The sequence below is a fragment of the Bos javanicus genome, chromosome 2, assembly GCF_032452875.1.
Source record: "Bos javanicus breed banteng chromosome 2, ARS-OSU_banteng_1.0, whole genome shotgun sequence".
In the NCBI taxonomy this organism is placed as follows: domain Eukaryota; kingdom Metazoa; phylum Chordata; class Mammalia; order Artiodactyla; family Bovidae; genus Bos; species Bos javanicus.
The window spans coordinates 126518785-126531629 of record NC_083869.1 but is presented as its reverse complement, the minus strand read 5'-3'; the positions used below and the strand labels follow the sequence as shown (position 1 = coordinate 126531629).

General features: G+C 57.8%; 1 protein-coding gene across 4 annotated transcripts in view; it reads left to right on the top strand.

Moving 5' to 3' along the window:
* The window catches only part of RPS6KA1 (ribosomal protein S6 kinase A1), a 37982-nt gene that overhangs the window by 9779 nt on the left and 15358 nt on the right, over positions 1 to 12845 (top strand). For 2 of the 4 annotated variants that reach the window (XM_061392097.1, XM_061392106.1), the window contains 10 exons: positions 5029 to 5145; positions 5421 to 5502; positions 7343 to 7423; positions 7606 to 7685; positions 9315 to 9421; positions 10392 to 10429; positions 10769 to 10911; positions 11327 to 11397; positions 11710 to 11798; positions 12761 to 12825. In XM_061392097.1, coding sequence (XP_061248081.1) covers positions 5029 to 5145; positions 5421 to 5502; positions 7343 to 7423; positions 7606 to 7685; positions 9315 to 9421; positions 10392 to 10429; positions 10769 to 10911; positions 11327 to 11397; positions 11710 to 11798; positions 12761 to 12825 — 873 coding nt within the window. Of the gene's footprint in view, positions 1 to 2010; positions 2235 to 3880; positions 4179 to 5028; positions 5146 to 5420; positions 5503 to 7342; positions 7424 to 7605; positions 7686 to 9314; positions 9422 to 10391; positions 10430 to 10768; positions 10912 to 11326; positions 11398 to 11709; positions 11799 to 12760; positions 12826 to 12845 lie in introns of those variants that run through there. The other 2 variants (XM_061392116.1, XM_061392089.1) reach the window with 2 other exon arrangements.

Sequence of the window (12845 nt, the reverse complement as noted above, 5' to 3'; positions counted from 1 at the left end):
GGTGCGAACATTTTACAGAAGAAGCTGAGGCTTAGATAGGGAGAAAGGGTTGCACGGGAACAAATGAGTAGACGGGTCTTAGTTTCCCACCCTGCCCTCCTGGCCTCAGGCCTCTTTTCCGTGCTGGTCTCTTTACACGGAGTGTCTTTTTTCCACCTCTCTGCTTGGCCAGCTCCTATTGATCTTCAGGGTCCAGCTAGACTGTCGCATCTTCCCAGATCTTACCCCGGGCAGAGAGTGAGACCCTATGGGCACCTCCAGCACTTGGCCTGCACTGTTGCACGCCGCGCTTCCGTTTCGTTATTGTGTATTTGGGGGAGCTGCCTGAGGACAAGGCTGGAGGCTTCCTTAACACGTGCGCCTCCTAGTGTCTGGCTCCTGGCCTGGGGACACATAGCCGGGGCCCGTAGCGGTGAGTAACGTCCCGAGGGGAGGCAGGCTGGTGGGCCTCGCAAGGAGGGTGATGATGAAATGCTTCAGCCTGTAGGCTTCGATTTTGCCCCAAGCTCTCTGCCTTTCTAGCCATGTGGCCTTGGGAAAGTCACTTTCTGTCTGAGTCTGGTTTCCTCTTCTCTGGAATGGGATGACAGCACTTCCCTTGGAGTAGGACATCTGAGCCTGGCAGAATCCACACCAATAAAAGCTGAAGGAAAGAATGGCTTCCTGCAATAAATGCTCAGCTAAGAGGCACAGTTCTCGTTGTCACTGCATGCCAGTCCTGGCCTCGGGCCCAAGGCCAGCTCGCCTATCAAGGAGGCCTGGAAACTGTGGACCCACTGCCCAGAGGCATGCTGGGAGAGGCGTCTGGGGATGTTTGCCCCATGAGAGGGGGCACCCCTGGGAGGCCCTGCAGATGCTGCCATCTGGGGGAGGGGCTGTTGATGTCCGTTAGGGCCAGAGATCAGCAGGTGGGCTTGGGCTGCAGCTGCTGGAGGGAGGCCCAGGTTGGGGACCCTACAGGCCAGGGATCAGGCAGGGAGTGTGGTAACGGGGGGCAGAGGCGGGTGGCGCTCTGGGCTTCTCTCCAGCTGCCTTGTGGGAGGAAGTAAATAAGAGGAAGTATCTATGGGGGGAATGGGGCCACGACCAGGGGGTGGGGTCTGGCGCTGTCCTCCCCGCTGCTGCCACCAGAGGCTCCCAGGCCCTGCACGCACCCCTCCAGAGCAGGCAGTTTGGAGACAGTGTCCTTCCTATTGCCCCTTCTTGTACCCTGCCAGCCACGGAGAGCCTTCTTTGCTTCTGAAGGGTACACGGGTAGTGAGGAGTCGGCGCGGGGGCGTAGCTGGTACTGGACCAGAGAGCTTTGGGGCTCTCAGGGCAACCCCAGACCCCAGGTCCTCCAGGAGAAGCTGGAGTACAACGAGAGGCCTCAGTCTAAGGAAGTATCTTGCCCAACAGCCAGCAGGCCCTCCTCAGACTGCTGTCAGGGGCTCTGTGGGGACTGGAAGGGGAAGTTCTGTGTCCGTGGGGGCGTTTCCACATAGGGCATGTCTGTGGAAATGGTTTCCGATCAGCGGACTCTGTGCATCTGTGTGTGTCAGTTCCTGTGAGGGTACTGGGTGAGTGATGTGGTGAGGCCATGTGGCAAAGGGCCGGGCCTGGTCCCCCCTGCCCCACGGCTACCTGTGAGGTCCATGCCTTCTGCACCGTCCCCCCCCACCGCCCCCACCTCAGGGCCCTGGGCGGATAGGCTTCTTCAGGGCAGCGCTGAGTGCGGTCGTGCCTGCTCTGTGGGCTGCCATTTTGGGTGGGCCCAGCCATGGGAAGGTCACCACAGGGGGAGGAACGCCCGTGCTCTGGGCCAGACTGTCAGAGGTGGTGGCCCTGCTGCCTTTTGCCCCCCATTCTCTCCTGGAGGTGTTTGCAAGTAAAGGGTGTACCCTGTGTGGCTGCCGCCTCTACTTGTGACTTCTGTCTGTGTCCGGCTCTTCTTTCCTTAGGATCAGAGAAGATGAGGAGAAAGGTCTCTCTGCATCCACCCTGGAGTTGTGGGCTTGGGGTCTACGGTGTCCCCTCCTCCGCAGGGGAGCCTTACCCATGTTCTGTCCCTCCTCCCGGCAGAGGGGGAAGTGAGAAGGAGGGGGTCAAGGACCCTGCCTTCTGGGCCAGGAAAGTTGCAAAAGCAGAAGTGAGGGGAGTAGCCAGGCTCTCTGGCCATAGGCGTGGGACCCACCATGCAGACCCCAGCAGATTTCCCCAGGGCTGAGAGAGACTCACGCCCCTGCCCCAGAAAGGTGAGCAGAGGCTTGGCCAGCCTCCAGCGGTGTCTGTCACCAAGACTCTGCGCCAGGAATGGGTTTGGGGGTGGCTCTGTGCCCTGGGGTTTCCGGGTGACTACCTCTGTCCCCAGGGACGGTTCTCAGTCAGAGGCAGACCGAGCGGTGGAGACTCAGACCTCAGGATGGGGCAGGTCGATGTTGCTGTGTGGTCTTTGCCCTCCCCAGCCCCTCTCTCAGCCAGGTTTTCTGCCTGTCCCACGTACTGGGTTCCTCTCAGGGGCCTGATTGACCTGCAGTTTTTCGTGACTGCAGCTTCTGTGGCTGTTCAGGCTCCCTCAAGGGAGGCGTCTCTGAGGGTCGACATCTAGAGGCAGAAGTCCCCAGACTCTCCCTGGTACTAAGGGAGGGGCCGGGCTTGGCTCGGCAGGGCATCGCTCTGGCTGACTTGCCCGCCCTCCCTTTCCTGGCCCCTGAGGCCTGCTGACCCCCGGCCAGGCAGGGCCCAGGGAGAGGACCTGGGTTTGAGCAGGCTCTGCCACCAGTTCACTTTGAGCCTGGGTGAGTCGCTGTCCGGTGAAGCTCAGTTTCTGGTTCCTGAAGTGGGGCATGACAGCTTTGGGATATCTGTCTGGGTCAGGGTCAGAGTCATCAGATTACACTCAGCAGACATCCGTCTCCGTCTAGTGACTTGATCCTGGGCCCCTCTCAGGCCCTGGCATAGGACGGAAAGCCCAAAGAAATGGAATTCCTCAGAGATGAGTCGTCCACAAGTACCAGACTGCTCTCTCTCAAGTGCTGGGGTTTTGCAGATGATGTTCCCCCAGGTGGACCAGCAGGAACCCAGAGCTCTTGCCCTTAAGTCCAGGGTCTGACTCTCTGGGTGCCTGTGTGTCTATGTGCCCTGGGTATCTGTCAGCCTCCTTGGGCCTCACTGACGCTGGCTGCCTCTGACTGCTGCCCACTTGCTTCTGCTGTTGAGTTCCTGTCTGTCTCCACTCCATGAATGCCTGTCTTTACCTGTTGGGTCCATGTCACATAGCTGGGTGCCTGTTGGGTCGTGTCCCTTCTGTCTCTGCCTGTTGAGTACATTCCCCATCTGTCTCCACCTGTTGGATGCAAGCCCCCATCTGCCTCTGCCTGTTGGATCCCCATCTGTCTCTGCCTGTTGGGTACATGTTACCATCTATCTTTGCCTGTTGGAATGTGTGCCCCCCATCTGCCTCTCCATGGTAGATATGAGTCCTTGTCCACTTCTGCCTGTTGGGTATGAGTCCCTTCCTGCCTCCTCCATATGTTGGGTACATGTTCCCATCTGTCTCTGCCCACCGGATGTGTATTCTTCCCACCTCCTTCCTGTTGGGTGCATGGCCCTGTGCATCCCAGCCTGCTGGGCACGGGGACTCTCCTACCCATCTGTTGGATGTGCGCCTTCATCTGTCTTCACCTGTAGGGAGCCTGCCTCTGCCTGTTGGTTGTCCCTCCTCATCTGCCTGAACATGTCTGGTCCCTGTGTCTGCCTGTTGGGCACCTGTCTCCTCCTCAGCAGCTGGCTTGGCATATGGGGCTTTCCCTCTGCAGGCCCACAGGGAGGATGGGGAGGAGGGCCAGAGGGCAGCCCTCCGGCGATGGGGAGGGTGGGGGAGAGAGAGGAAGGGAGGTGGTAAGGGAGCTGGGAAACCACAGGCCCTGAGTGATTGGCGGCCCTGGGCTGGCCCAGCCCCCGCCTTCACCCTGCACATCCGCCTTGGGCCTGGCCACCTCCGCAGCAGCCCCGGACGCTGCCTGCTCCTGCCATGGTGCCTCGGCCCAGCCGGGCGCATGGAGCAGGATCCCAAGCCGCCCCGTCTGCGGCTCTGGGCCCTGCTCCCCTGGCTGCCCAGGAAGCAGCGGCCCAGGATCAGCCAGACCTCCCTGCCTGCCCCTGGCCCTGGCCCTGGCCCTGGCCCCAGGCAGGACTCGGTGAGTGTGCCCAGCTGTCTGGGCCTGGCCTGACGGTGGCCCCTGGAACAGGTGCCCTGGTAACCAGTTTGGAAACAGCTGGCTCTGGGTTCTCCTTGCCCATGCCTGACCCTCCTGGGTGACTAGACCCTGTCCAGCCTTGCTTCCTGGGAGAGTGAGGAGGCACTTCCGGGCTCCAGGGTGGCATCAACAGATTGGAGGGAGAGCAGAGGGGTTCTAGAACATCTGGGACCTGGCAGGAGTTTCTAGTAGACTTGTGTGAAGGAAGTGTCAGAGGGTGGTGCAGAGAGTCCCAGTCTTACTCCCTCAACCTCAGGCTGACACTTACTGGGATGCTAGGGGGAGTCTGAAGTGGCGACTTTGTGTTCTTGTGTATCTTAGCCTTGTCCTTCTACCAGAGAGAGCCCATCTTCCATCTTGGCCAGAAACAAAACCCAGCTGTGCCTTCCCAGTACATGAGCAAACTCGACTTCCTATTGTGGCAAAACCAAAACCTTTGTAGCTGCGGGAGGGGAGCCTCCAGGGAGGACTTGGGGCAGGTCTGTAGGCCTCAGCCAGAGCCTGGCATTGGCTCAGCCCGGCCGTGCCTGGGCACCCCTCTGGGCCTGACCAGGCTGGAGCAGCAGGAACGATACGAGCTCGCCTGACCCGGCTCCTTGGTGGTTTGGCCCTCCCTGGGTTTTGATATGCATGAATTGGGAGGCCTCGTCTTCCAGGGTAGCTGGCTGGTTGGGCCTGCAGGACCCTGTCTGCTGAGATCTGGCGGGAGTAGGATCTCAGGATGGGGGGCCATGCCCTTTGCTGACCTGGATGGGACCCACCATGCTCACCAGCTCTGTTCCTCCATCAGGATGAGGGCGTTCTCAAGGAGATCTCCATCACACACCATGTCAAGGCTGGCTCGGAGAAGGCCGACCCATCCCATTTTGAGCTCCTCAAGGTCCTGGGCCAAGGATCCTTTGGCAAAGTGAGTCCCGAGCCCAGAGCTGGGAGGGCAGCACTGGTCATGTCACAGTGGGGGTGGGAGGACCGCCTTGGAGCTCAAAGGATCAGAGCGCAAGGGTTGATGGGTCTGAGGGGAGGAGGAGAGAGGTCACTGTGGTACCCAGGGGCAACACAAGGGCAAGCTGGTACTTAGGGAAGCTGGAGGTCAGCCTGGGGCATGCGAGCTGGCAGGGTCAGCCCCCTGCCCATCTTCTCTTCTGCTTCCCCCTCACCACCCCCACCCCGATGCCGTCTAAGGTCTTCCTGGTACGAAAGGTCACCCGACCTGACAGTGGACACTTGTACGCCATGAAGGTACTAAAGAAGGCAACGCTGAAAGGTGAGTGGGGGGTGCCTCCCCGCAGAGCCTCAGGCTGGGCAGAGATAGAGGGCAGATGACACCCAGCTCTTAGGGGCCTAGGGTCTGATGGGAGAGACAGCTATCTCACCAGGAATACCCGGTCTGAAGATACAGAAACAGGCCTATTCTCAGCCCCTCCTTCTCTCCCACTGCCCCAATGGCAAAGACAGGATCCATTCAGAAGAAAAGACTTCGGGAACTAACCCCTTCCCACCCCCCTAAGCCAAGTGCCAGTGTCTGTAGCTGAAGGGCGTCTGGCAGGAGGCAGGGGTGAGTGCAGTGTGTTGCGGGGGCGGGCGGGGCAAGGGCTTCAGATATCAGGCATCAGCTTGGTTAGGCCGAGGCATTCTGTTAGCAGAATTGCTTCATGATGCTTGAAGAGTCTGAGGGAGACCTCTCAGAGTTGGGGAGAGCGTGAGAGGAGAGGAGGGAACCCAGGGAATGAGGGAGTTGGGCGGGTTGGAGAGGGTGAGTCAAGGCAGGGCCCCAGAGATGGGGGCCTCAGGGCCTCAGAAAGGAGCTGAGCCCACGTCTAGAATTCCCAGACTTACAGAGGGTGTGAGGGTGGTTGCGAGTGGGCTTTGGACTGGACAGTGACTCCTTGGTCAGCCTGGGGACCAGGCTGGTCCTGCTGACCAGGAGGAGTGGGCCCTGGCTAGGATGGTGGGGGCAGAATAGGAGGTACTGGCCTTGGGTTCCTGTGGCCACAGTGGGCTGGCTGTGGGGTGACTTAGCTGTGGTGCTCTAAGACCAGCCTGGTAGTAATGGGAATCCTTCCCCAGGAAGGATGATGGAAGGAGAAAGATGCTGTGAAGGGCTCCCAGGCTGGGACAGGGGAGGGGGTGCGGGACCCCACAGACTGGTGCAGTTGGTGCTGGGACCCAGGAGAATCTGGGTTTCAGCCTCACAAGGGAGAGGCTCCCATGGGAGTAGCCAGGTAAGCTGTGCCTTTAGAGGGTGAGTTAGGCCTTCTCTCCAGACTGAAAACATAGAGGAAAGACACCCCAGGAGGGAGGAACTATGCCTGAACAGAAATGTAGAGTCATTTGATAGTTTGAAAATGCTAGATGTATTTGGGAAGCAGTGATGAGGGTAGTTAATCCAGCATGGTCCTGGCCTTGTCGGGTGAGTGAAGCAAAAAAATTAGAGGGTGAAAGGTGCTCTGAAGGGGGACATAGAGCACTACAAGAGTCCAGAGGGCTCCAGCTCAGCCTGGCAGGTTAAGGAAAGTTTCCTGGAGGAGAGGATGCCTGAACTGAGTCAGAGGAGAACTGGCTGACGATCAGAACGGCCTAGGGACTTTTATTCTTAAAAAAAAAAGGGTGAGGTGCCTGCTCAGACCTATGAGTCTGAAATTCATGCCCAGGGAGTCTACCCTCAGCTATAATCAGGGACTTTTTTCTTGCTTTTTTTGGCCACACCGCATGGCATGTGGAACTTCCCCAACCAGGGATCGAACCCACGCCCGCTCTAGTGGAAGTGCAGAGTCTTAACCACCGGACCACCAGGGAAGTCTGGGAATTGGAGATTTTTATGCCAGACGGAGAAGGGGCTGATGAAGGCATCCCAGGGGGAGCCACAGGGGCAGAGGCTGGGGGCACACAAGGAACAGGTTGCTTAGGCTGGCTGGATTGAATGGCCCCTCGGGACACAGCTAGCGACAGGGCTAGAGAGGTGGGCAGGGCACCAAGGGCCAGTCTTGGGCACTGCCGAGAGACATGAGGAACAAGTAGAAAAGAGAGTCCTTCTTAGCCAAGGCTGGGGGCGGTGCTGTGCTGGGCGGCCAGACCTTTGGTAAGCCTCTTCTTCCTTTGACCAGTGCGTGACCGCGTTCGGACCAAAATGGAGAGAGACATCCTGGCTGACGTAAACCACCCGTTTGTGGTGAAGCTGCACTACGGTAAGACCACAGACCCTCCCTGACCTCCCACCCCACCTGCCGGCCTTTGCCCTTGTCGGGGGGCTGTTGCCTCCCCTATATACTGCCCCATTTGCCGCCTGGCAGACCAAGAGAGCTGAGGGGCAGAGGGACAAGGCCCAGGGCGCAGCTGGCTCCCCCATGGCCTTTTCCCGTCTCCCCAGCCTTCCAGACTGAGGGCAAGCTCTACCTTATCCTGGACTTCCTGCGCGGCGGGGACCTCTTCACCCGGCTCTCTAAAGAGGTGAGCTGATGCCCGGGACACCTGGACACCCCACTGCCAGGGCCCCGGATGGAGCTGGCGCGAAAGTGAGGCCTCCACCTGGGACTCGCCAGGCCTGCCCAGCATTCCCTGACCGACCCTGGGACAGAGCCCATTCCCTGGCTGAAATTCTGAGAGTTCCCTGAGATGGGTGAGGAGAATCAGGCCCAGGATGTGATCCTGCCCTGATTCCAGGAACCCAAGAGTGGCTCTCACCTCTTCACCTCCTTGCTTCTTCTTTTTTTTTTTTTTAAGATTTATTTATTTGAGAGTTTTTATTTATTTTTTGGCTGTGGTGGGTCTTTATTACTGCATGCAGGCTTTCCCTAGTTGCAGCATGTGGGGGCTGTGACTCATTGCAGTGCTTGGGTTTCTCATTGCAGTGGCTTCTCTCGTGGTGGAGCATGGGCTCTGGGGTGAATTGGCCTCAGGAGTTGTAGCTTGTGGCCTCTAGAGCTTGGCCTTAGCAGTTGCGGTGCACAGATTTAGTTGCTCCAAGACATGTGGGATCTTCCCAGACCAGGGATCAAATCCCTGCCCCTAACATCACAAGGTGGATTCTTAACCACTGGGCCACCAGGGAAACCCCTTCACTTCCATTTTTTTCAGGGCTTCCCTGGGCAGGGTTATGAGGATTCGGAGAAGCTCAAATCCACCTGGAAAGCTGGATTCTTTAGGATTATGTGCTGTTAACCAAAAGGCTTTTGAACTCACATATAAGAATTTGAGCCAGATATAAAAATGGGACCAGTAATACAAATTAAATTTTAGAAGAGAACCAAAGTTTTTAAATGTTTAAAATGCTGTTTGAATGATCAAATAGATAATACATGACTGAGAAGAAAAATATCCATTGAGAAGTCTTCCTCCCACCCCAGCCCTCTCGACTCCCTCCTCTAGGTAAACATTTTTCTTATCTAAATTTCCCATGTTTCTTTGGGAAAAAAATACAAACCAATTCAACGTATGATCTGAATCCTGACCCCTACTTTCTTACATACAAAACACCATTCTACATATACTGTACTTTGCTTTCTTCATGACAGTGTGTTTTGGGGTAACTTGGCACTTATACCTTGGAGATGGATCTGTAGCCATCCGTCATATGGAGGGATCCTTGTTCTAGTTTATGGCTGCATTGTTGTTCAGTTGCCAAGTCATGGCTGACTCTTTTGCAACCCCATGGACTGTAGCCTGCCAGCATCCTCTGTCCATGGGAGTTTCCAGGCAAGAATACTGGAATGGGTTGCCATGCCCTCCTCCAGGGAATCTTCCCGACCCAGATCTTGAACCCGTGTCTCCTGCTTGGCAGGCAGACTCTTCATCACTGAACCACCTGGGAACCCCTCATGGCTGGCAGAGCACTCCGTGATGTGGGAAGGAGACAGTTTAGTTTACTGCTTGACCCTTGGGCTGTCTCCAGCCTTTCCCTACTTGCCTTTCAACGCTACCATGAGTGACTTGGATATTAGTCACTTTATTCTTTAAACCCCTTCATAAAGAGAAGGGGGTATGGAATCTCTGAGGGGGATGGGGAAGCTGCTGAGTGCCCAGTGCCCCAGCTCCTGAGAAAGGGGCGATCCCGGCTGAAGTCCCTCCCGCCCGTTGCAGGTTATGTTCACGGAGGAGGATGTGAAGTTTTACCTGGCCGAGCTGGCTTTGGGCCTGGATCACCTGCACAGTCTAGGCATCATTTACAGAGACCTGAAGCCTGAGAAGTGAGTGAAGGCCCAGCTCTGCCCAGCTCCCTAGGGTGTGCAGAGGCAGGCCCCAGGGGCCTCTTCTAGAGCAGAGCCAGTCTGAGGGGGTGGGGTGACTCCCCCTGAGAAAGTCCCCCTCTCTTGGGTTGCCCCAAGAACTGGCGGGTGGAGCAGAGTGGTGGCAGCAGTAGGCTCGCCTGGGGGCTGCCTCATCACTAGGGCTGCCATCACCAAGCACCAGGTACCTCTGTGCCTGGGCGTTGCCTACCTTTTTTGCTAATCCAGTGTGACATCTGAGATGCCACTATTAAAAGTCCTTCCTTGATATGACCCTCTGTAGAATCTTCCTTAACATCTAAATATCCTCAAGTGGTAACTTGGGAGCCAGGGGCAGGTGCTTACGTGGAGTGGGATGTAGCTTTCGAGTAAGGCAGAAAGTGAAAAGTGAAAGTGTTAAGTCACTCAGTCATGTCCAACTCTTTGCAACCACTTGGACTGTAGCCCACCAGATTCTTCTGTCCGTGGAATTCTCCAGGCAAGATCACTGGAGTAGGTAGCCATTCCTTTTTCCAGGGGATGTTCCTGACCCAGGGATCGAACCTGGGTCTCCTGCATTGCAGGCAGATTCTTTACCATCTGAGCCACCAGGGAAGCCCAGAGTCAGGCAGACCTGAATTCAAATCTAATCTCTGCCACCTCCTAACTCTCCAACTGGGGGAGTTATTTAACCTCCCTGGGCCTTAACTTCCCCATCATTAAAACGGGGCCATGTGAGTATCTACCTCACACAGTCATTTCAAGAATTAGCAGAAAGGTAGGCAACACACCTGTGCAGCACCCCCAGTCCCTGCGCCACCCACCCATTCATCAGCCGGACCTGGTGGACCAGCTTCCCTGGGCTGAGCCCAGCCCCTACAGACCCATGGCGTCACCTGACCCCACCAAAGGCCCACGACTGAGGGGCCCTGAACCCTTCTCTCCATTGCAGCATCCTTCTGGATGAGGAAGGCCACATCAAACTCACTGGTGAGTGGAGGGCGCCTGCCCGTCCGGTTTCAGGGGAGGGCAGGGTGGGCTCTAGAGGGACCTGGGCTGAGTGCTAGGGTATCCGCTTGTCCTGAGAGGCTGTGCCAGGCACTTAGAAGTGGTCAAAAGTCCAGGCCTGGCATGACGTGGGTTTGCATCCCAGGTCCCCACTGTGTAATGCTGAGCAGACCATCTCACCCCCCTGGGCCTCAGCTTCCTCCTGAGTACCATGGCGGTGATGCCCTCAGGCCTCTGGGCAGGAGGGCATGGGTGTGCAGGGGTGGCAGCGAGGAAGGTAGGGGGTCCTGAAGGTGTGTCCACTTGCGCTCCTTGTCACAGACTTCGGTTTGAGCAAGGAGGCCATCGACCATGAGAAGAAGGCCTATTCCTTCTGCGGGACAGTGGAGTACATGGCCCCTGAGGTTGTCAACCGCCAGGGCCATACCCACAGTGCAGACTGGTGGTCCTATGGGGTGTTGATGGTGAGTGCCCAGGCAGGGGTAAAGCATCCAGCAACCAGCCCAGGCATTGGGCCTCAGTTTTCCCATCTGTGGGGCATGGGGGCAAGGGAGGGTGGTTTCTGGTCTCTAAGGCTCTTCTCTTGTCCTCTCATAGCTAAGCTGGCCTCACACTCCTCCGAGCTGCAGTTTCCTTCCTTGGAAGGATTCCGGGCTTGGCCCCACCTGGGGTGCCCCCCGCCCCATACTGGGCCTCTCCCCAACCTCAGGCCCCTAGTTCTGCTCCTGGTGGTCTGATTGATGGAGAGGGGAGGGACACACACAGTTCTTGATCCAGGTGGACCTCCTGGGCAGGGGGCTGAGTGGCTGGCCCGGGTGGGAGGAGGTGGGGGGCCTGAGGGGCGGGAGCAGAGCCTGAACGGACCCTTGTTCCCTGCAGTTTGAGATGCTGACGGGCTCCCTGCCCTTCCAGGGGAAGGACCGGAAGGAGACTATGACTCTGATTCTGAAGTAAGCCCAGCCTGTCTCTGACATCTCCAGGTGTCTCCTTTCTTGGCCTCGTTTGGGGGCCAGAGTATCACCCCACACCTATCCTCAGATTCTCCAAGAACGAGACACTCTGCTGGTTCGAGTGCTATGCTTTTGCTAGGGCTCCCTTTTCACCCACGGGGCCTGTGGGTGGAGAATCCTGAGTCTCTGGGAGGGAAGTTAGTGGACGGCTTGTCTGGACTGAGCTGGAAATGAGATGTGGACAGAGGCGGGAGGTGAGATGGGGCCTCCGGGGCGGGGCTCAACCCTGACGAGACCCGGGGGCCATTGCAGGGCAAAGCTGGGCATGCCCCAGTTTCTAAGCACGGAAGCCCAGAGCCTCCTGCGGGCCCTGTTCAAGCGGAATCCTGCCAACCGGCTCGGTAAGTGGCCCCAGCCCAGGGGAGGGGAGCGGGTACAGCTGTGACCTAGGCCACGGGGCCACATCTGGGGCTGAAAGGGGCCGTTGTCCTTTGTGTGGGCAGACAATGCCGGCGGCCACCCTGCCTTCTGGCCCCATGTGTGGAGTGTGGGGCGGGGGGGTGACCTGTGTCTGGGGGAAAGCAGGAACTGAGTCATCTCCACTCCCCCTGGGGATGAGGACAGAGGCCGGCACGGCTCCTCCGCCAAGGCTGCTGGCTCAGGAGAAGGGGCACGAGTTCGGGCGCCAGGGGCTCGGGACCCCACTGCTGGCACGCGGTGGTCCCTCCACAGATACTGTGGTCGGATGAGTGCTGTTTGTGAGCAGAGTGACCCAAAGCAGTTGACGTCTCCCCTCAGAGCCCGAGGTCCTTGTCTCCACCAGGGACAATGATCTCGAGCTTTGTGGATTAAATGAAGTCACATGAACGTGCCTGTAGTAGCTGATCAGTATGTGTTGGCTCCTTGGCTCCCGGGTTCACCTGGACCTTGACCAGCTTCGTAAGGTCCCATCCAGGTGTCTGGGCTTGAAAGGAGGGAGAGCCTGTCTGGTGGCTGACAAGGGCGATGGGCTAAGAGCAGCAGAGATGAGGCCTAAGTTGGTGCGGAGCTGGGGGAGGTGGGGACCCCCTGCAAATCTCAGGACAGGTTTGACCTGTCCTGACTTTGGCCTTTGACAAGTTGTCTAGCTTCTCTTCTCTGGACCCTCCTTCTCCCATCAGTACATGGGAGCCCAATCATCAAGAGGCTCCAGAAAGTGGAAAATGCTGAGTGGTCTGTAGGCCTCGGGGTGATAGCTGGACTTGGGGTGGTGTGAGCCCAGCCTCTGGTCCCAGACCCCAGTGAGGCGCGGCCACTCGGAGGACAGGGCGGCTGTCTGGGGTCGGAAGGCCCTGGGGCAGGCCCCTCATCTGGGCTCTTGCAGGCTCCGGCCCTGATGGGGCAGAGGAAATCAAGCGGCATGTCTTCTACTCCACCATTGACTGGAATGTGAGTGAGTCTATCCACCC